Raw genomic sequence first — 24,397 nt, 5'->3', positions numbered from 1 at the left:
AAGCTCTGAAATTCTACAAAAATCAAGCGGTATATATACACCGCAAAAGTAAATAATAGAGATATAATCAAGTCCAATTTCTTTTTATAAGCTAATCTGATGCGAAGAAGACCCAAAAATTCACTTGATTAAAACCATTTCTTACCATTTTCAGAATTTGACCTTTAATTCGGTTCTAGAAATCCAAGTTTCATAAGACTTTCCAAATCTGTTAAATATGAGACCAAATCAAAACTGCCATTACTTTTCACGATCAAAATTTGCTGAATAAACCGCCTATAAAGTCCTAACTTAGTTAGCCATTATAATTTGATTCTAATTCAAGTCGAAACTTCTGAGAAATAACACAAGGTTAGTACTTTTGTTGTATTTTTTTAAGTTTTCTTAATTCTCCTAAGATAGCTTAAGCTAGAAATTCCACTTCTACACTAAATGAAAAACAAATAATTTTTCTTTAACGTAAACCAAAGCAGTTAGTTTACGTTTGAGATATTTTCTTGAACGTAAACTGAAGGAATAACGTAATCTCGTTTTTCTAGTTCAATAGAGCTGTTTTCCGATTCATTGAAAATTGCAATTTGATCGACATTATAAATTGATTTAAAGTCGCTTGTCCAATTTCTGCGTTTTTTCAAGTATTCGATCAAGTACTGCATTTTACTTCAGCAAAATTTAAAGACTAAAATTTGATAGCTTACAATGCAAAACTGGTGGCGGTATAAATGTTTGTTTTTGAGAGGGAATTCCAAGAACAAATTCATTTCGATTATTCATTTTCAAAAAAATTTAGTAATAAAAGATAAGAACAGAGAGGAACCAATGTGCCTTGGGATATGTATATGTAAAGTTGATGGATTTATGAGGCTAATGTTTTTGAAAAATTTCGCTTTTCCAGCACAATCACAATCAATTCAATAGTTCAGCAATAATAATAATTCAATAGTTAGGCAATTTCGTCCTTTTGATTATAAATACAACACAATGACTCTTTTTTGGACGTATTTGGAATAGCTCAGCACAGACATCAACAAGAAATCATTTTTTGTAATCCAAATGCTTTGTAGAGCTCTTTTGGAAAAGAACAAACTCTTAAATGGTGGAACGTTGCATTTTTTGCCCAAAATTGTTATAATGTATGCATTTCAGATTTGTACAAACCCTGACTCTCGATTCCTAAAATTTGATCGTTTGAAGCAAATGCTCTTGGCACCTAACCCGCAGCTAGAGCAACACCAGACGTAGGTTGATCTATTTCATGCTTCGTCTTTTTATACATTCCTAGCTTGGTTCCTAATATACCCTGTCGAAGTTTGCGAAAAAATTCACAAAAACGTTTAGCAATGGCTAATAAGAGGGTGTGACTATACACGACAAGCCGTCACTGAGCTGAAAAGCAATCTTTGAACTTGAGTTTAATTAGTTCAGCCCATTATATTTCATCTTTTTTTTCTACAGGAACAAATGCTTAAATTGGCGTTGATGTTTGTCACTTATCGCAAAATTTGATGTATGAACTAACTTTAACTAATTTTCATACTTTTGCATGTTATACTTTTGATGCCATTAAAAGTTTAATTTAGCCATCATTCTGCAAAACTCAATGAACCAGCAGTGAATTGAACAATCTGGTTAAATCTTATTTAAAAAAATCATTTCGAAATTTTAGGATAGGCAGCGCAGTTGCCGTAGAAAATTCTGCTAGCAGGCCAGCAAGAAGCTTGGGTTTCGAATTTCAGGGGATAAATTGAGAACCTTTTTAAAACCCATTTTTGCCACGAGAACTTTAAATTAGTTTAAGATGAAAACCTTTTTACCTTCACCATATAAAAATTCAGCTCTATCACAGCTTTCCCCAAAAAAATGTTCCAACATTTTTTGTATATATTTAGCTTCAAAGTCTATTTAGCCCCAAAAAATTACATGCTTCTGCATGAAATCTCCACCAAGGAAGATTTAAATAATTAGCACTAAGGAGGCAGTGGGAGGAAATGTCCGTGAGCACGTAACTTTTCGAGACCAATTTTTCAAACCAAGTTTTATTGAAGAAAACATCAGTTGATCTTTCAAAGTAAAGAAAAGATTTGTAGATAATTTCTACTTTTCGCTCCTGAGTGCAAAAAAGAGAAATAAGCTCTATTCCTATATTCCAAAAGATTTGAGTTGCATTGGTTCGCTGTTTTTTTTAATCATCTGTTGATATTTTTTTGATTTCTTTATGTCAATGAGAAGTCAAAGTGAACTGACGATTTCGGTAAAGTGGAATTCGTAGAAGCAGCGAAGAAGCAGATGCAATCGAAGCGTGAATTCTGTTCAAGAGTGGAGATAGAGTTTTGTATTTTTTCTTCACGTATTCGTTATCGCTACTAGAAGCAAAATGTGAAATCTGACGACGGAGAAATTTAATTTTTAGCATCTTTCAATTGCAGCTAATGGTTCTAACGACTTTAGAATTAGGTGATTGCAAAAAATGAGAGGGTTTTGTGAGATGTTTCCGTAATTACAATTCTTTTTCTTATTGTTATCTGGCCCTCTATTGTGGCGGCAAACACTTGTTCTAGTATCAATTGATAGTTTGCGGTTGTTGTAACAAAACACTCTAGTTTTTTTTAATTTATTGAAAGTTTACCGTAAATGTTGTTTTTTCTAACCATTTTATATCACGAATGACATGACTTACAGTATGGAATCATAGGGGAACCTATCTAATTTTTTCAGTTGATTATTAATTGCTTTTTACGTAACATTCCATTGTTTTCAGAATACTTATCACATTTTTATTAGCATCATTTCTGTTTGGATTGTAACTGATTCTCTTTAACTGCCAGTCACATAGGTTTCTGGTGAAAAATATTTGAATCAGTCCCAGCTTTCCTCTTTTATTTTTCTATTTTGACTTTCATAATATTCTGCTTAAAGAAAATGGTTGAAGAGAATTCGAGTTTTATCATGCAATCCCTGTAAATTAGGTTAGCTCAAGAAACCAACAAAGGGTATAAGAACTATTTGGCTAAGCAATGGAAATGGAAAAAGATTTTTTCAAAGGCTTTGAGCTGAATGAAAATTTTAACTATAAGAGAACGAAACCACTTTAAGCAAATAGTATGTTTGAAAGCTATTTACTTTCCAAACTGTTTTCCGCTGATTGACAAAACTGTTCAAGCAAATTTTCTTTTTAGACTAAATATTAAAAAAAAGCAATGGTTTTCGTTGATTTTGCTTATTGTCTAGAAAAACTATTTTAAATTTGTTTTTTCTGTTGAAAACAAAATCAACATTTGATAGAGATGAAACAAAGAGTCGTTAATTGAGTAACTTACTAACGATTGAGGCTAGAGTTGATATTAGGATGATAGAAAATCTCAGAAGTTAGACAAACAAAAACCTAAAGTGAACCAAAACCAATGAGTGTATGATAAAGAACTAGAAGCATTGATCATGCAAAAATCCCGTGCATTTAGGCGGGATAATGTTTTTAATTTTCGTTCAATATACAGTTGAAGAAAACTCGTAAAGTTTTTATGGTTTCAAAACGGAAGAAAAAACACTCAAATTTACCCCTTTTGGTGCCAAATTATCTGTTTTTTCCCTAAAAAAGCAAAACATATGTCCACAATTGTATGAATAGGGTCGTACTGAACCCATCTTGAGTCTCAGACGATTTTACTGCTGAAGAAGCACTTCTCCAGAGTAAAAACTTAATTCAGTTCTGAAACTTTGCATCTCGAGAATTTTTAAAGTTTTTTGTGCAGTTTTTCATCATTGTGATTATATTGAGGTCATAGAGTTAGCCCATACTAAATTTATCCTGTATAGTTGACGGGAGTTGCGCTGAACATATTATTTTTTCATTCAGTATATTTTATTCAAAAATCAAGACTAGTTATTCTAAAAATCAGAATGTGTCTAGAATGATTCAGCGCTGATTTGCTCGGCCAGCAAACTGAGGGGAAAAATTTAACAATTTCGATTGGCAGATTTAAAAAATTTTTCGTAATTTTTACCAAATTTCAACAAATTTTTCGCAAAAAATTTAGCTAAAATTGGGAGAAATTTCCTTTGAAAGTTATCAAAATAAAAAAACTGTATAAAATAAAGAGTACAATGTGAAATGTTCAGCAATAAATCAAACCCCGATAAGAGTTTAAACAACAAAAAATAAAAAAAAAACCTTCAAGTGAAATTTTGCTTCCCAGGCGTTCTAATGACGCCACTCAGAAATTTTTACAACAAATATGTCTGAACAAAAAATAACTAGTTGTGCATGTTCACTAGGTGTGGCAGGGACAATAAATTTGTATTTAGCAATTAAACTGATTGAAGACATCGTTTCTATAAAACAACAAAAAAAAACATTTTTTCTTAAAAAAGAATAGCGTTAGATCAATTAGTGCATATAATAGAGAGACGAAAAACATGAGGAAAGTTTAGTCCAAACATTTTCCAAATGGTCAATTTTATCAACATTCGTCGTGCAATTCGTTAAACTGGGATAAAAAGGAGCATGAGCATGATGGTTGAATAGATTTTCTGGTGTGCTATGAGTCGGGTTCGAATTCCAATTGTACTACAATGTACTTGGAGCTGGTCGTATTGCAACAGAGAACTGCATTTGTTCCCATGGCCACTAAACAGCGCACATTTCTTGCAAACTGTGAGTTATTTTGATCCGTCTTGCGTGAAACGAAACTTGATACCCGGAGTTGCACAGCATAAAAGAATGTTAGTAGTCCTATTGAGTCAAAGATGATTCTTGGTAGTCATACTACGTCTTATATGGTTTTATGGAATATCTTAGCAAACATTCTATGATCAAAATTGATTTTAAACATTTGATATCAGTTATGTCAATTCCGATTTTTTTAAAATTATGTCTCATTGACACTATGTTAATAGTGGCACGTCTAATATGGAACGCTTTGACGAAATTGAGTAAAATACTTCGTGGCAAAATGTACGATTATAAGGGCTATATTTTTGTTTCGTTTCACTGAGGTGTCGTCCAGCAAAGATTGTAGAATTTCATGGTTGTTTACATTATCCAAATCAACGTGAAATACTTTCATTCGTAACAAATTGTGGTAATAACTCACAAACAAATAGCCTGATGTCCGACAGCTTATATCAGGCACCCAAACAGTGTCATATATAGCATTCACTCCGTCGAGAAACACAACCCTATCGAAACTTTCATCATTTTCAGTGCTCTTTATTGTTATTTTTTCAGCTCCCCAAAGTTGAATTATGTAATGTGATGTAACAATTACGTCATAAACACTTTGTGCTGCAGTCCGAACAGACTTGCATAACAATTCATCTTCATATAGTTTAACACAGACTGAATTTAGTCCAGAATATGTTGACTTTTCGACGATAAATAGGCGATTTTGAACAGCGAATATCTTGCATTTGCTAACCTTGGTAGATTCGATTGATTGAATTTTACGTAAAAATTGACCGGTTGCATTGTTGAGAACTGAAATGCTCCACAGACTAGAAGATTTGAGCAAAACGTACATTGTTCCAGAACCACTGAACGCAATATCTTCTATCGTTCCTGAGAAAAGACAACAAGGCTAACATAATTCTCTGCAGGGCACCGAAGCTTCCACATTTGCTTTTCAAAGAAATTTATACATAAAATTTTTAAAATTATTGTTGAAATTAATTCGCACTGTTTTTTGGTCTAAAAAACTTTGTTTCAAACGGCTGCAAAAGAGTTCAACCTTTCATAAAATGACATGGAAGGCAATTTTTTTAATTAATTTTGACGCGCACGCCTCATTCTTCATTCGATCTTCACGGTTAAAATAAAGATAAGTTTGAATAATCGATGATATATTCTTTATTTTTTTGGAAAAAATTGTTCTATGTTTTTATACGCTTTATACTCCAACCTGTCTTTGTTTTTATTTTTTTATCAGTTTCAAAATTTGAAGTGAATCAACAATAATATGTAGTGAGGCTTGAAAGTGTAGCCGAAAACAATACCACGTGAGCAAACTTTTATAGTTGTTTGAAACAGTTTTTTGAATTTTGAGCTCTGTTTGAAATGGGAAACTTGATCGGTTTAAAAAACTTGAAAGCTTTGAATTACAAACAATTACCAAAAAATTATTTGGCTTTTGAAATCAGAAGAATTTAAAAATACCATTGCTTCAAAAAACAGTTGAGTAAAAACTTTTTATGAAAATTTAATGCTGTTAAATGCAGCAATCATCGCCCATAAACATAAGGATTACAGAAAACCTCCATACACTAAAAAAAATTTTTCTGAGAATATATATTTCAAACTTGCCTAAGATTTCATTAAAGAGTAGAACAGATTGTAGATTTGACAATTGTTTTCGCAAAGATGTTGCTTCCGCTGTATTTTTTTCCACCCTCCCCTCTAAACACCAACGCTATAAGGAAACTGAAGAACTAGGTTAAGTCTGCTCTGTGCAGATGTTGTTAGGAAAAAAACCAAAACTGAATATATTTATTGTTAATCTAAGAAAGGATTATCCTAAACCAATGGCAATGATACATCACAAATATGTAGCAATCAGAATGCAAGCTAATGAAATTTATTTTCCAATCAGAAAATCAAATTTTAAGGAAAGTTAACTTGCCACCAAAACAAGGCAAAAACCAAAAATAATAATGGACATTACAACCGTTACGACGATTCATCTCTGCCTCTCAGTTGAAAGCGTGTTCTAAATAAATTTCGCAGAATAAATTGAAAAAAAAATAAATAATTTTAGTACCAAAAACCAATAGTGCACGTAACTTTCTTTAATCAAGTACATTATACTTTCATCATTCCATTTCAACCCCGGGTCGAGGTTTTTGGGTAAATTTTTGTAAGAAATGCGGTGATTCCGGTGAATTGTTGTAAGAAATGCGGTGATTGCGGTGAATGCGGTGAAAATAAATAATTCACCACATTTCACCGCATTTCTTACAAAAATTCACCGCATTTCTTACAAAAATTCACCGCATTTGCTTTCCAACGTTTAATCAATCTGATTTAAATTCACAAGAAATATCAAAGAAGTAAGTGAGAGTTGGCGCAGCGGAATAAGTAGTTGAAGGCATGCAGGAGGTCAGAGGTTCAAACACGAGTGGGGATAATTCTTTTTTCTAAGAATACTGAGAACGCGGTGAAAATAAATAATTCACCGCGATTCACCGCATTCACAGCAAAAAGATGTAAGAAATACGTGGTTATAATTTATTTTTTTTTCACTGCACTTCACCGCATTTCTTACGAAAATTCACCGTCAAACCTCGACCCGGGACTGGAAGTATCTCAATGAAGAAAACATTTGAAAACTAAAGTTTTTCTCGTCAAAATTGCCGATTAATCAACCAATATTACTCATGCAAGTCGGAAAAAATATTCAAATTATTTTATAATTACCAATAAGTGAGACATTAACCTGACAGTTTCAGCAGGAAAAAAAGGAAATCTTAATATTATTTAATATAAATTATAAGCTCATTTATTATAAATTTAATTCAAAAGATGAAAAGAAAGATGAAAATTTGTGTCGAAAGGCATTTTCGTATTAGTTAAATGACGCAAGGGGGTTAGATTATTCAAATTTAGTTGTTTTGGATTTTTTGTGAGAAACTTTTTAAACAACTGGGAAAAGTCAACAGTTGATCCAATAAAATTTATTGTGAAAGCAAATTCAATAAGAACGTAATTACTCCAAGCGGTTTCAAATTTACCAGCGCAAGTTTGTCATTGAAAATGAATTTTGGAAAGCAACTGTAAACTGAACATATTTCGGACCAAGTCGTCGGAAGCTGTCCATATATTTACATATCATAATAATCGTTTGTTAATGACTATTACTTGTTTGATGTGATAAAGACTCATAGCAGTAATGAAATGGTCAATTTAATGATGAAAGCGGCACGAATAATGCTCAGCATAGGATAAAAAACAAAATACGGTCACATTTTTATAGAGTGTAGTCTGCAAGCTGTTATCTAAGTCATTAATTGTCTTTCAGAAGTTTGAATTGATACCATATATATACTGGCCTCTGACGCATTAGGACTGGACTGTGCCGGAAAATAGTTTCAAAAATAAAAGGTATCAATTTTGTTTTCAAACTTTATTAAGATAATGAACAAAAAAAAATTTAAAAAAAGAAAAGAGTAAAGGAAGTTAAATTTTGGTCTTAGAGGTAAAACGGAGGACGAGATGTTGGTTGAACATAAGTGAAACTGTAAAAAAATTTTTCAAAAAGTGTTGAAAATGGGCAACATTGGACAAACTTTCAGAAATTTTTCAAAAAGGTGAATCTTCAAAAAAAGACATTTTGCCTATTCAATTCTTGGTGATCCTGTTTGTTGCGGGGGAAAAAGTAAAACAATGCCAGATAAGTTATTCTGGGATACAATCAAAAATGTTTGGAAATTATATGAAGAACAAAATATGAGCTGACTGATAGCTTTAATCAATGCAGATGTTTTTGTATGTGAAATAACAAACGTCAAAGCAAAAAAGAAGAAAAGAATAAGGAGCCACTAAAACTTCTTATTGGTCATTGAAAACCAGGGAGAAAACTACAACACAAAAATAGGAACACCTACGAGCAAAACAACTACTGATTGATATTTAAGCAAAAACAACTGTTAAGCAACATCAGAAATTGGAACAAAACAATCAAAGCAAATAAAATCTATCAAATCAGGATGCAGGACCAGTTCGAATCACTGGTTGGATATTTGCGTGATAAAAACAGGTCATTACTGGAAAACCTATTTTGCCGAATAGCTCGATTTGCGTCACAACTTTTCTAAACAAGGGTCCCGCACTTTTTCGAAACTTTATTCAGCGAAAGGCAAAACTTCAGATCCTCTCAGTAATTATCCTACGGGTAAAAAGAGTTAAAAACTTTTCCTTTTACGTTTTATGGATGCCTGCAGAAAAAAGAAGTTCTCCTTCTCATATGAACATATATTTTTATCCAATTTCAGCTATTTGTCAAACTACTGATCACTTTCTTCGGAAGTTATATGTTATCGAAAAAGCGAATATACTATCCAGGTATGTTGCGTACTAAAAAAGTTTTTCTCGTCAAAACTGCCGATTAATCAACCAATATTACTCATGAAAGTCGGAAAATATATTCAAATTATTTTATAATTACCAATAAGTGAGACATTAACCTGACAGTTTCAGCAGGAAAAAAAGGAAATCTTATTATTATTTAATATAAATTATAAGCTCATTTATTATAAATTTAATTCAAAAGATGAAACGAAAGATGAAATATTGTGTCGAAGGAAATTTTCGCATTAGTTAAATGTCGCAAGGGGGTTAGATTATTCAAATTTAGTTGTTTTAATTTTTTGATAAGAAAAATCAGATTCATGGGATTAACATAATAACAAGTAGAATTGATTGGATTTTTTGTGAGAAACTTTTTAAACAACTGGGAAAAGTCAACAGTTGATCCAATAAAATTTATTGTGAAAGCAAATTCAATAAGAACGTAATTACTCCAAGCGGCTTCAAATTTACCAGCGCAAGTTGTTCATTGAAAAGGAATTTTGGAATGCAACTGTAAACTGAACATATTTCGGACCAAGTCGTCGGAAGCTGTCCATATATTTACATATCATAATAATCGTTTCTTTATGACTATTACTTGTTTGATGTGATAAGGACTCAAAGCAGTAATGAAATGGTCAATTTAATGATGAACGCGGCACGAATAATGCTCAGCATAGGATAAAAAACAAAATACGGTCACATTTTTATAGAGTGTAGTCTGCAAGCTGTTATCTAAGTCATTAATTGTCTTTCAGAAGTTTGAATTGATACCATATATATACTGGCCTCTGACGCATTAGGACTGGACTGTGCCAGAAAATAGTTTCAAAAATAAAAGGTATCAATTTTGTTTTCAAACTTTATTAGGATAATGAACAAAAAAATTTAAAAAAAAAAGAGTAAAGGAAGTTAAATTTTGGTCTTAGAGGTAGTACGGAGGACGAGATGTTGGTTGAACATAAGTGAAACTGTAAAAAAATGTTTCAAAAAGTGTTGAAAATGGGCAACATTGGACAAACTTACAGAAATTTTTCAAAAAGGTGAATCTTCAAAAAAGACATTTTGCCTATTCAATTCTTGGTGATCCTGTTTGTTGAGGGGAAAAAGTAAAACAATGCCAGATAAGTTAATCTGGGATAAAATCAAAAATGTTTGGAAATTATATGAAGAACAAAATATGAGCTGACTGATAGCCTTAATCAATGCAGATATTTTTGTATGTGAAATAACAAACGTCAAAGTAAAAAAGAAGAAAAGAATAAGGAGCCACTCAAACTTCTTAGTGGTCATTGAAAACCAGGGAGAAAACTACAAAACAAAAATAGTAACACCTACGAGCAAAACAACTACTGATTGATATTTAAGCAAAAACAACTGTTAAGCAACATCAGAAATTGGAACAAAACAATCAAAGCAAATAAAATCTATCAAATCAGGATGCAGGACCAATTCTAATCAGTGGTTGGATATTTGCGTGATAAAAACAGGTGATTACTGGAAAACCTAATTTGCCGAATAGCTCGATTTGCGTCACAACTTTTCTAAACAATGGTCCCGCACTTTTTCGAAACGTTATTCAGCGAAAGGCAAAACTTCAGATCCTCTCAGTAATTATCCTACGGGTAAAAAGAGTTAAAAACTTTTCCTTTTACGTTTTATGGATGCCTGGAGAAAAAGTAGTTCGCTTTCTCATATGAGCATATATTTTTATCCAATTTCAGCTATTTGTCAAACTACTGATCACTTTCTTCGGAAGTTATCTGTTATCGAAAAAGCGAATATACTATCCAGATATGTTGCGTACAGAAATGCAAACGATAATGCAAAGAAAGCAAGGAGTTGTTGCAGTGACTCAGTTATATATTACAAAGTCGTAAAAAACATGAAAATGAAAATTTTTGGCTACCTTAATTGAACATCATGCTGTATCATACATTTTTAGAGAACAAATATGGAAACGCTCAAGATCACGTTACTCTTTGTAGGACTTAAAAAAGTTTTTTTTATTTTAAAATCTTGCAACTGCAAAACAATCTTAGTAATGCGACAGTTAAATTGTTTTTTGCTAAAGTTTTTGGCCATGTGACTTAGAAATTTCCTTTTTTGATTGGCTTTTCTTTAAGAAAAATTATTTTTTTTTCTCTAATTCTCGTCATTATTAAATCATTTTTAAGGAGCATAAACCTCAAACAATAAATATTGATGGATGTTATTACTTGGATTTTTAATGTTCTTTTGCCAATTTGTTTAACATTCGAACTTAAGGTAACTAAATTTCAAACGAAAAGCTTTAAACGAAAACGTCAATTACAACCGCTGCCAGTAGATTCACATAAACAAGAGCTTCATAATCTGAAAGGAGCAACTCAAGAAAACCATGATAATTTTTAGAGATGCCTGCGCTATTCTCATTGCTTTATTGCTCTGATTTCGACACATATAATATACACACGACCACTAAAAGAGCAATATTTATCAAGATCCATGTAAATCTTTTTGTTTGTTTTTTTGGTCATGAGTATATTTTTGGGTTTCTTGCGTTGAAAAATTACGATGCATGGAAGTAATTTGTTGTGACAATTCCTGGGGACGGTATTGATAACAATTTTTTTTGTTGGTTTTGAAAATTGCCCTGCATCAACCCAAGACTACAGGTATTTGATTTGGCAGAAAAACTCTAAAGATTTGTCAATGAGTTTTGGTTTTGTTCAAAAAGTGTCCTCCGAGAAATGATACTTGTTAGAAGGAAAATTGGGCGAATATATAATTGGACGAATGGGGGGGGGGCAGGAGGGGGGATGGGGCAGGAGGGGGAGGGGGGGGGGGTAGTGAACTCTCAGCTACTGCTTAGTCTTGGATCTCTTTAGAGAAAGAAAGTGGGATCTTTACCGTTTGTTCCCCCCCCGCAGCATAGTGGTCGCATAGTATTTGCACTCCTAAGATGCGCGTGCCACTTTTTTTTACATAATGATTTACTATGTAATGGCACGTGCTCTGTAACTGGGGGGGGGGGTGTATAACGTACTGAGGGGGGGGGGGGGGGCACAAACGGAAAAGACCCAGAAACTGTATACAAAGACATACGCGTACAGGTCTGTAAAAAGCCTCGCAAAAATGCTGGCATATCGGAGGGGGAGGGTACAATTTGGAGGGGACCAGATTTTCAGAATCTCGAGTTGAAATATGTCAAGTGTTGAAATTGTTTAAATTGAAACTCACGTTTGAATAATCGATCATTGTCTATGGTAAATTTTCTGTTGAACTTCAAGTTTTGGCCGAAGACGCTGACTTGGTTAGATTCAGTGAAGAAAATTTGTCCAGAAGTCGGATCAAACACCCGGGGTACAATATCGATCTGCTCCATCAAGGTGGTGGAAGGCGTAGAATTTCGGAGCGATTTTAGTTTTCCCGATTTTCCAACTTTTGGGAACTGACAGATGTCACTGGTAATTCCACGATGGGATGTGAGATCGGTGTCAAAGTTGCATTTCAGTGTGACTCCGCCAATTGATGTACAGAGATCTTTCAAGTTTTGGCGAGCGCGCTGAACGGCCGCAGCAAGTAAAGCAGCCTCATTTCCTATCTTTTCAAAGTCCTTGTCTTGAGACGAAAGTTTTTTGAGAAATTCTTTTTTGTAACTGTCTAAGCTGCAATAACTGTTGTTAGTTGCAAACTGCAACTGAAATTCTACTGTTTTAAAGAGTTTTTGTGCTAATTCGTCAATAAATGACTTCATTAACGTAGTTTTTTTCGCTGCCAAATTGGTACTGTCTTGATATTCTAAGAGTTTTTGGGTGTTTTTGTCTGCAGCATGTCGAACTTCGATAATGGCTGTCATTATTGGAACAACTTCATGCTCAGCTTTTCCGATATGATTGAGAGCCCAGCATTCTTGGCAAATTGTTACCTCACAGTGTGGGCCCTTGCAGAAGAAATTTTTTGGCTTTTTGTGTTTTGTGCAGTTGCCATCCTTTTTTAATTTGACGGTCAAATCAAAGTTTTTTTGACGGAATAATTTAAAATTTTCTCTAAATTTTACAAGTATCATACACTTTTTTAAGCGTTGACTCTTACGTTGCATGAATAATTCTAAGTCTTCATTCTAAGGTTATATATGAAATCTAAGGTTTCATACAGAGATCATATATTATCTTTCTGGTTTCATACTACAACCCTACTAAGAAATCATTTATAGTCAGTATGAAATCATATGTGATCCTTGTTTGAAATCAAAGAAACTTCAACCCGGGTTTGTACTCCTTAATTTAAGAAGATAATTATTGACTGCTATCTTGATTTCCATCCCAACTAAGTGTAATATCAATTAAAAAACAGCTTTTCTTTGTTCACATGTTTTAAGATGATGGCTGTAAGCTATGAAGAAAGTTATTTACAGTTTGCTTGTTTTCCTCTAAACTGGAGTAATACTTCGCCACAGGGCGCACAATGTATTATTTCGTTACAACTCAAACACGAGTAAAAATTATTGAAATAGACCATTTCGTTTTTGTGATAATGTTTTTATTTAAAAAGCAGTATAAAGTAGCCGGGTTGACCAAACCTACGTACCAGAAAAGGTACTATTTGTGGAACCTTAGGTGCCCGCCTGAGAGCCGATCATCTATGAAAGCCATAAAAAACCGTTTATCTTCCTGCTATGTTTAGTAAGGCACCATACAAGATCCCTTGTATGAAATCCTTTTCCCCACAATTTTTTTTTACTCTTTTATGACGTTTTATGAATCCGAAATTGGGTTTTGAACTCAATTGAAAAATAAGCGACAAAACAGTAGTTTTAACAAATAGCATTTTTAAAGGAAATTTGTAACGATAAATCGCTCCATAATCATTTTTTATCGCGTTTTATGGTAAGCACGGCACCATAAAAATTTAACACCGAATTTTGAAATTTCATGCACACTTACGTTGTTTTGGTGCTGCAGATGGCCCTTTCCACTGTTTATCACACAAACACACAATATGATATGATCATAAGTTTCGAGAAAGTTTTCATAAAATCCATATATGGCGTTTTATGAGTGGTAAGTTTCTTTTGCGGTGGTCAAACCGGCTATTTCTAAACGTGTTTACAAATTTTGTTGCCTTCAATGTTACCATTCTCCGCGGACTGTTCTTGACTAAATTTTGCCAATAAAAATTAAAACCTAATTCAGTAATGGTTCATTCATGTGACTCTGCATGAAGTCACTGAGAACTTCTGGCGTTCATCGAGAACCTTATGTCAGAATTTTGAAATAAATTCTTTAGAATCACGTCATGTTTAAAACACAAAATGCGCACGCTTTAAGTTGATGAAAGTCAACTTCCAGCTTAATAGGAACTTCTGGCATTTTCGCTTCTGGCACTGCAGACATTCGGCATTTTCAAATGTGCACGTGAGTGTTTTAAGCTTTTAAAGGTCGTTCATCGATCAATGATATACGTTAACGCAAATTTCAATTTGTCTGCGTTTTGATAATTCAATCCGTAATGCCTGAAGTCGAAGATCCTAGAAGTTTATTGGTGTTCAATTTTTAGTACTGAAGCCTCAAATCCAATGCCGATTATTTTCAAATACCGGATGCTTAACTATGGCAATCTGTAAAGTTTTTGTTCTGTCTGTAAAGTTTATTTTCTACATTATTCTCCTCTTTCTAATTGAAAGCTGTAAAACAGACAAAGTGGTTGAATTATTTCACTTGAGCTGTTTACAGCGCTAGTTTTTAAAATGAACTATTTTCATAAAAAGAAATGCTCATTACATACTATGAAAGTCAATTTTTTTCAACTCTTACAACAGTGAAGTGAACTTACAAATAGTGATGTCATTTTTGTATAGTGTAGGCTCAGAGTTCCAAAAACAGCTATTTGCCATTTAGGAAAAAAATTTGGTAAAAATTCTGAAAATTTAGGCAAACAATTTTGTTCTTAAGCGGTGAGTGAATCATTTTTGAAAGAAATGGCTGAAAAAGAAAAAAACTTTGATTTCGTCAGTTTGACCCGAGGTTATGGCCAACGATTGCTGTTTCTTCGTTTCTTCCTTTTTTCTAACAACAGCCTGAAATCAAAGCAAATTTCGTTATGGCAACTGCGACAACGCAAATTATAACTTGGGGTGCGAATTCCTTTTGCGCAGTGAAATTGCATGGAATTTGGTTAGAAAAATAATCTAATTTTAGCCTGGCAAAATTGTGACCAAATTGTGGATTTTGACTAAATAGTGGACGAAATTTTCATGCATTCAATTGAAATGTCGAAATTTAGATCAAATTGTTGATTTTGATAAAATTGTGGACAAAATTGAGGAATTCAATTGAAATTTTACAATCTGATTGCGCTAGGCGATTTTTAGTTAAAAGACGATCAGCTAAAATAAAAGAATTGCAAATAAATTTAAAGTTGAAAGTAGACATAAGCACAGGTTAAATCAGAAATACATCAAGTATGTTGAAACAATTCATGCAAAACAATTGAGATTAAAGATGTCAAAATTTGCAAACTAAAGTACAAGCCAAATGGGTTTTGAAATACTAAATTAGAAAATAATAAAATTCCAGATTCTGACCGTCGAAATCAATCAAAACGGCAATCATAAGAATGAGGTGTTAAAATGAGGGTCAAGTCAACTAATAACAATTTAAGGAATATAGCTCTGAGAGATGTACAACAGCATATATGCCATGACGGAGGGTCTTCAGAAAGAAAAGTTAAACATCCAAGTATTTTTCAATTTTAATTAAACAAACATCTTCACAGAATTTATCAGGGTTTCTTTTAAAATTAGAATTCACCGAGAAAAAACCAAAATTTCATCTAAATTTTAGGACAAAACCTTGTCGCGCCCGTTAAAATTATACTTCATCGGCAAAAAAATTACATATATTAAGTATGAACACAAATAAAGTTCTATATCGCTTGTCATTAACATGATAAGATAACAAGACGAATAAACCTGAAATGTGGAAAAATGTTTCTAATTGCCCCAAAAAAGACAAAAAAGATATAATCAGAATTTGTAGCATCAAAGCCAGAACACCTTACATTAAAAATAAAAACGCTCCGAAAACAAATTATTAATTGACTAGAAGAACGATGCGACTTCTTGCTGAATCTAAGTTGAAAAATGACTTTTCAAAACAAAGTGTTTCAAACTCCGAAGTCCACTTTCTTTTTAGAGCAAATACCTTAGAAGTCATAAAAACTATAAGCTTCTTACTGACTTTAAACCACTTAGATAACCTTTTCAACCAACCATTAGTGACACAAAGAAGCTACGAATGAAGGTGCAACTTAAAATTTGACATTAAATTTTATGCAAATACAGTGCTGACGTCACAAAAACACTGGGTTTTTCACTGAAGTTTAAATATAAGTTCACTGGGCCTCGCTTGCACGTCAAAAAGACCTCTCATTAATTGAGCCTTGATATGAAATCTTCTCAGTCTCTATGCTGGGACCCAAAACTGTCCATTTTTTTTGTATTATAAAAATCCACAATTTGAAAACAACCAACTTTTCAATTGCTTCTCATTAATTTAAAACACTTAAAAGTTTTAAGTATAAGCGAAGCAGATAAATTAAGACAAAGGTCAACATATCATAAATAAATGATGAAATTCGCAAATATATCAAGTTAAATCGGCAAAAAATATCGTCAAAGTTTTAAATCTAGACATGGAATCTGAGATAGGAAAGGGAAGTATAACTTGCAATTTGTAGAGTTTGAAAAGATAGTATCAACAGATTTTTGTACTTCTGGCAAAGTTAGTTCAAGTTTGCGTATGTTGTATACCTGGCGCCATTTATAATAAGCAAACGGCTAATTTCTGACAAATTTAGCAAAAATTCTAGCAAAAGTAGGATAAACAACTAAACAAAACTCTTCAGCAAAATTGGCGAAACGAGCAAAAATACAAAAAAGGTACACGAAAACAACAGAAATCAGTCAAAAGTTCACAAGACTTTAAATCTCGATAACTACGTGAAAAACGAAAATCAAAAAATCCCAGTTGAGCGTATATTTCATTTTATATCTGTTTCCAAAGAAAATTTTTTCGGGAATACTTTATTCTGAATTTGTGTAAAATTGTCCTTGTTTAGCTATGATAACCACAATTAATTGATAAAAAATTGGTGCAACTCACTTTCTTGAGAGCGTAGTTTCTGGGTATATGGTGAGAACTCTCTAAATTTGGTCTGTTTCCTTTCCAGTGAAATGATCTTTGTTCATTTAATTTTACCAAGATAAAACTAGTATTTGGTTACATTGTAATTTTTGTTTGAAATTTGGAAATGCGCTGATTATTAAAAAAATCAGCGCAAAAACATTGCATGATTGTGCGCCGAAACGCGCTGAAAGGCGCTGAAACTTTGCAAAAATGTGCCTTGAAAACCACTGAATGATAACCGAATGTCGGGGGGGGGCGACTCGAACCCTAATCAAGAAGCCGTAGCCATCACTTAATCCATTGCGACATTGATTCCACAAAAGCTTTCCAATTTAATTTAATTTTATATTAATATTCGAAGGAAACAGATCGGTATAGATCCCTAGATTCTCAGCAAGCGGCTGTCTACAATCTGGGCAGGATTTTTGATGATTTCGAATAATCTGGTCCAGACAGCCAGTGCAGAAAGAATGTCCACAGTTAAGCATTCGTGGATCCGTGAACAGATCGAAGCATACACTGCAAGTTAGCTCATCAATCTCATCGTCTGAATAGGCTGCCGCCATGATCGAAACTTATAAAAATTAATCAAAACAACAACAACCAATGTTATAAAGCAATAACAATCAAAACAATAAAAACAATAACTCAATACCAACTTGAGAACAAAAATTCAATGTATTTTGATTGCAACTGCTATTTCTTTAGGTGAAATTTTATATACAAACGTTGACAACCCAGTGTGAATCGTAAACAAAATCTATGTTGCGTTCTCGATCTAGTATATTTGGTAAACATTTAATAACCAAGTTCTGAAACGAAAGATCAGAGACATGTAGCATCTTCGGCTCATAGAAAATAATTAATGGTGGGGAAACATTTACATTTTTCATATAGGAGCAGGTGAGATATTTTGATTTTTGATCGAGCCAATATTTGAACTAAATTATAAGCATCGCGCTATGGGGATATAACTTAAGAAAAGAATTCATGCAGGTCTTCCTTCGTTTGTTGACCGAAAACTACTGAAAATGTCCTGCTTTAATGGTGAAAAAAGTTGTAAAATTTTTTTTCGCTAATTCGACAAATCACAAGGCACTTAACTGCTTTAAGCTTGTACACAATATTCGCCACAGATATTTTGGAAATTCTCAAAGCAAAATGTTGAAAAATAAACATTTAGTAGTGTTATGTTTTAAAAAATTTTCTGTGACAGCCTTCGCAGCAAAAAAAAACATAGCAGGACAAGTCCTGACGTACAATTCAAAGAATTTTCATTGACTAAACAGAAAAACCAGGCCTAGAATGGACTATGAGTGAATTGAGAAAACCATTTTTAAAAAAATCAGATCAAATAATAAGAAAAAACAGAAAATCAATGTCAAAATGCCGCACGTGAACAAAAAAAACCACTAGCGAGAAATTAAATTTAACTCAAACAAAAAAATTAGGCCTAGAATGAACTGTGAATGGATTAGGAAAACCATTTAGAAAAAAGCCGATCCAAAAAGTCGAAAAAACAGTAAAAATCGGAGTGAAATTGCCGCATGTGAACAAAAAACCACTACCGAGAAACCGAATTTTTGTTCAAACACCATTTTCTCACTCTACTTTAAAATTCGAGCAAAAAAATTTCACGCCGCAAAACCACTCGCTTTTTCGCTCCACTTCCTGTTTCGGCGTGACCAAAATCACTACTCCAATTTGACTTCAAAAATCATGAAAATGTGTGAACAGATCTTAAAAAAAAGACAGCGCCCCAATACAATTCAAATTCTTTGAAGTGTAAAAATCCCTTTAACCATAGAGTTTTGGAAAACCAACTAGCAAACACAATTATTATTTTTAACAATCGGATGAATAAATCAGATGATAAAAATATTGATCTTGAAACAGGTTGCACTATTGTTGCCAATTGGAAAATAAATAGAGAATCATCCTAGCATTGTTTGAGCCAAGAAATTAAAACAGCTACGGTGAAACTCAAAAGGTGCTCAAACTCAGAGTTATCACATATCGTACGTCGAAATCCTATTTTTTTATTTCATGAAAATTTAGGAACAAGGTCAACATGAAAATAAAGCCAAATGATGAGAAATTATAGAAAAAGTTAACGAATTTCTAACAAAAAAACTTCATTAGGGATTCGACTATGCTTAACTAGAGTGCAATTGAAACCTAGCACTAATCAAATTCAGTGGCAAAAATTAAGGATAAGTATCATGATATTATTAGCGCCGCCATACTATTGCTACAGGGCACCAAAAATTAATCATTTTTGGAGCATTTTTAGGATGTCAGTGAGAAAAATCAGTGAGCAAATCAACGGCCAGAACAGTGCAAGTGAACAAAATTAAAAAAAAACATTTATAAATTTGAAAAGTTGTGATCAAACGTTGCTCCAATATATCTAAATTCTCAAATTCAACCCGCCGCTCCCAGTGATTGCTCTTAAATATATTACAAAGTATGTGAAATGATGAAATTTGGAGATGAATGTTGGGCAATTAAGGTTATGAAAATGTTCCTATCTCTCAGAACCTGAATAGATTGTTTTTCTTTCAGTAATTTAAACAAAGTTGAATAAACAACAGCATCAAATGGTACAAAAAAAGAGGTCAAGTTGAAATTGCTTACAATAATATTTGCATCTAGCTTCCAGAACCGCAAAAATAGGTAAATAGTACATAACCAGTGCGTTATATCGGTGTTGAGTCGAATTTGATCGCCGACCATGATATTTCTAGCACACATTTTACTTATTTTTTAAATTTCGATATAAAATTTAGGTTTCGATGCTAAAAAAAATGATTGATTTAATTCCTGATGCAGACAGTGATGCGCAGTTACACAAAACTTGATAAATCTCCTGGCAGTCTCAGACGCTGAGAGTTTTAAATTGATATTAAAAATGATATGGTCTGGGATAACCGCAAAAAAATCAATAGCTATGTCAACAAAAAAGTGAAGCTGGCATGAAGTCTGAATTTATTTCAAAAAGTTTTGTAACAAAATCTTTTTGAGGAACATGTGACCCGCAACAATTTCTCGGAAAATTGGGTTTCAAAAAACGTTATGATTTGGGTATGCTGGATCTTTAAGTAATTTCCGGGCTTTAGTGTTGACTGAATTGGATCACAAATTAAGCTGGTTTCTTGAATCAGTTTCGCGTAGCTTTCATATTCAATTATCCTAAGGCAGTAACGTTCTTTGTAGTTTAAGTTATGCTGTCCCGAAACTTTTATGTGAGTAGGTTATTTGATAAATCGATCTTATATATGCGCGTGCGCTAGCTTTGCCTTACTAAATAAAAGCGTTGAGAAAAGATTTGATATATCAAAGAATTATCAAAAATTCCAGAACAAGAAAGTTTTGTTTTTTTTGCGTCCTGAATGTCATTTTGGGTTGGAAAAACAATCTGAAGCTATAAAAAGGACTCAATATATCTGGTTAGATTGTTCCATTTATTTGGATATTTTATTGAATCTAAAAAGCACAATAATCCCCCCAAAAGATTTTGTAGCATGGAGGCATCCCTAAAGAAGTATTGTTTTAAGCTGTCCCCAGGTTCCGTGAGGTGCCACTGGGCAGTTTTAAAAAATAACAGGCCTCACAAAAAAGGCTTTAAAACAAAAAAGTGTCTTTTGAAGATTTTTCATGCGGAATTTGTAGAAACACGTGTACTGCGTTTAGCATACAATGCTTCAAGCGTCCCATAAGGTTCCATGTTAATTGCAAAGACCTGTCAAAGGAACATTTTAGAACACTGCTTAATATTAAGGGATGTTTTTGGGCATGTTCACATTGTCGAAATCAAGTCGTGATTCCCCAAGATCAGTCAAATATTAAAGATGAATTATCTCAAAAAATTGAGGATATGAAAAGCAACTTGAAATCTGAAGTAAAATCATTCAAAACTGAAATTCGTGATTGCATAAAAATTGTTCACACAAATATGAATTCGAAAATTTTCGAAACAGAAAAACAGCTCTCTTCAAAAACAAATGACAAAAATCAATTTCAAGAAAATGAAAACCGAAACAATTTGATTCTTTTTTGGAGTTGCTGAGAAACACAAAGATAGTACGAGGACAACTTGTTTTGTGGAGCTGATCAACTACGACAAGAAAAAAAGTAGAAGAGATTGCACAGTCTTGTGGAATTGACAAAATCATGGTTGAAGATGTTTTTCGGCTGGGGAAGTTTGACGAAGCAGCACAACGAACACGTCCAATTGTAGTTAAATTGACTAATCAGTGGAACTATCGACTATTCCTGATGTCGAATCAAAAATTGACTGCTCAAAATATTTTTGTGAAAGCTTTCTTATCCAAAGCTGATTGGGAGAAAGAAAAGAAGTTAATTGACTATCGTTTCAGACCTGCTCAAAAACTGAAAATTAACAGATCAGAAATCAAAATTAGATCAGGAGCGTTGTTCGTCGAAAACCAGTTAGTAGACATAACTCTCTCAGTAGAAAAAAGATGTCAGAAGATGGGTCATCAGACAACTTCACGTTCATGAATAAAGAAAAAACAAGTACTGAAGATAGGTTTATTGAACTGCCGGTCAATTTTAACAATTGATCGCAGAATGAATCTTGATATTTTACTACAGGAACTTGATATTGACATGCTTTGCTAAAAAGAAACATGGCTTACAGATGAAGAAAGAAATTAAGAAATTTTCCTAAATCGGCAATTTATCGTGCAGTTAAGAAAAGATAGAAAAGTTGGAACTCACATTGCTACTCTTATTGCTCACAATACAAATCTTTGTTTCAGTCAAGCGACAGAAGTTGAAACAAACTTTAATTTTTGTCATGTTCAGTTTATTGCCTAAATGACCGTGTTTTAATAATCATTACCTTGAACACCCCTCCACAAAACAGCAAATGCCGGGTTTCTGATACTGATTTACAAAGTTCGTTAAGTTTAGTATTATTTAAATTGGTGTCGCTTTTCGATTTCAGTACTCAAAAAAATTAATATTTATGAATGGTGAAGTAATTTTGACTGGAATAACACCGGCTGGATGAACATCACATACTAACTGGAACAAATTTTCTAGTAGTAACGAATATGAAAAAAAAAGTTTTTTAGAAGAAGTAGATGCTCTGAATATTTTCTCAATCCTCAGTCGAGCTTTTGCCCGACATTTTTCTATGCAATAATCTGGAGCGATAGATCCTAGCAGTTGAGGCTAATTCCTTCTCTGATCACAAATTGTTCCAAGCAGAAATTTCTGTCAGACTCACAAGAAAAGAACAAAAGCCTCTCCTCCAATCAACAAGGCAGATTGGAAGTTATTCAAATCTCATTGTGAAAGCCCCGCTATGTCAAATAGGTGTCCCAATGACTTGCTTAATTTTTTTTCATTAGAGATTTTACAATGCTTTTGATAAATCAATACCTCATATAACAAAACACCGGCTGGATGCACCATTTTACATGTCTTCTAATTGTTTACACATAGAAAACAAGTTGAAGACGCTGAGGAAAACAAACAAAAGATCAGAGAAAATTAGAAAATAAGAGGTGGAATTGAATTTATCCTTGCTTAAGTACAAACAGAATTTTTTTGAGGTTTCTGTTCTTCAACAAACAACGATGCATACACATCTTTGCAAGAACTAAACCAAGAAAAATTTTTCCCCGAAGAAATGAAATATAGAGGCTAAGATATAAAGGGTTATCAGCAAATTGCGGAAAGATTCACCGAGCATTTTTCTTCAGTTTTTTTCAAAGATAACTCTGACATCGTTGTGCCTGAAACAGCTCAACCAGAGATTTTTCTAGACGATATCACAATCAATGCAAAAGATGTGCTAGAAAAAACATCACAAATTAAATCTGGTGCCAACTCTTATGATCAAATAACACCTTCACTCCTAAAAGCCTCAGCGCCGTACGTTATAAAAAGTATCTTGTATTTATATAGCTGCATTACTAACGCTTGTCAATTTCCTAAAGTCTGGAAAAACATACAAGTGCGTCCTGATCACAAAAATGGTAGCAAAATGGAAATTAAAAATTGCAGACCAATTGCAATGCTCTGTGCCATTCCTATAGTTTTTGAAAGAATAGTTTACAAACTAATTAAGAAGACAGTCGAACGGAAGCTTTGCAGTGCGCAAAATGGTTTTCGGCAAAAGTATTCTACAGTAACTCAATTGTTACTATATTTTGATAACTTATATCAAGCTTTAGATGATAAATCATCCCCAATAACAGTTTAATTGGACATTGCTAAAGCTTTTGATACGATTGATTTTCATATTGTTCTTCAAAAGCTCGCTCGTTTTGAATTTGATGAAAAGTTTTTGAACTTTTTGCTTCATATCTAGTTAATCGACAGCAGAGAGTAAAAATTGCAGACAGATACTCGACTTTCTCAAACATCTCAAGCTGCGTTCCACAGGGACCAATGTTTGCTGTGTTTTTGTTCTCCGTGCACATAAATGACCTACCTGATCAACTGATTAATAAAACATTCCTTTATGTCGATGATACGAAAATAATAGGACAGATTTCAGAATATGAAGATCTTCAGTTTGATATAAATAGAGCTATCGACTGGTCTGTTTCAAACAAACTAAATTCAATCTTGACAAATTAAGCATTTTCTAGTTCTCATACAAAAATACATATGATTTGTCTACAAAGTTATTCGCAAAAGGCATTGTCATCAAAAAGGAAAAACAAATTAAAGACCTCGGTTTAATTTTTACGTCCAGCATGACTTGGAATTGTCACCTCGAAATAGCCATAAACAGAGATTTCTGAAGCTGAATCATTTAAGAAGAGTTATACCCCGCAGTACAAAAGAAACTGTCAAATGCACATTGGTGAAAACATATATATTCTCTGCGGTCTTTTATGTGTCAAATGTCTGGAACCCAGGACCACAGTATCTTCAACGCTTGGAAAGACTGCAAAAATCATGTTTAAAATGGATAACTTTCCATTCTGTTTTGGGTGACAAAGAATAGGTTCAAAATTGGGACGAAACGGTCGTGGACGAAAATCAGCTTAAATAAGAACTGATTTTTGCCTCCAATTGCCCTCCAGTTCAGTCGCCCTCTAATTGAAAATTAAACCCAATTTGTTCACATCTCGATCCAAGATGAAATTACTTTCAATCAGAAGACGTAAGTTATGCCCTCGACATT

General features: G+C 33.2%; 1 protein-coding gene across 5 annotated transcripts; it reads right to left on the bottom strand.

Annotated features, from left to right (window-relative positions):
• Positions 1-4,337: 4,337 nt before the first annotated feature.
• Positions 4,338-17,923, bottom strand: LOC142342052 (uncharacterized). 5 transcript variants are annotated; one of them, XM_075393228.1, is made up of 6 exons: positions 17,612-17,923; positions 17,203-17,246; positions 15,039-15,116; positions 12,278-13,028; positions 4,989-5,554; positions 4,338-4,670 (listed from the first exon to the last, which is right to left on the bottom strand). In XM_075393228.1, the coding sequence occupies exons 1-6, from the start codon at positions 17,790-17,792 to the stop codon at positions 4,536-4,538; spliced, it is 1,755 nt and encodes a 584-aa protein (XP_075249343.1). In that variant the 5' UTR covers positions 17,793-17,923; the 3' UTR covers positions 4,338-4,535. The 5 variants fall into 5 exon arrangements, with proteins under 5 accessions (XP_075249343.1, XP_075249346.1, XP_075249345.1 ...); XM_075393231.1 differs by having other exon boundaries at positions 12,278-12,641; XM_075393229.1 differs by having other exon boundaries at positions 4,543-4,686.
• Positions 17,924-24,397: the final 6,474 nt, after the last annotated feature.

The sequence above is a fragment of the Convolutriloba macropyga genome, chromosome 7, assembly GCF_964194025.1.
Source record: "Convolutriloba macropyga chromosome 7, txConMacr16.3, whole genome shotgun sequence".
In the NCBI taxonomy this organism is placed as follows: Eukaryota; Metazoa; Xenacoelomorpha; order Acoela; family Convolutidae; genus Convolutriloba; species Convolutriloba macropyga.
This window is presented reverse-complemented; position numbering and strand designations above follow the sequence as displayed.

What these genes read in the sequence shown, in the direction of transcription:
- LOC142342052 (XM_075393228.1), bottom strand. Translation starts at nt 17,792, where the DNA reads ATGGCGGCAGCCTATTCAGACGATGAGATTGATGAGCTAACTTGCAGT. An exon ending in ACAGCCGCTTGCTGAGAATC is followed by an intron (nt 17,247 to 17,611) that starts TAGGGATCTATA and finishes ACAGACCAAATT; the next exon opens with TAGAGAGTTCTCACCATATA. An exon ending in GAAACTACGCTCTCAAGAAA is followed by an intron (nt 15,117 to 17,202) that starts GTGAGTTGCACC and finishes CTTTGATTTCAG; the next exon opens with GCTGTTGTTAGAAAAAAGGA.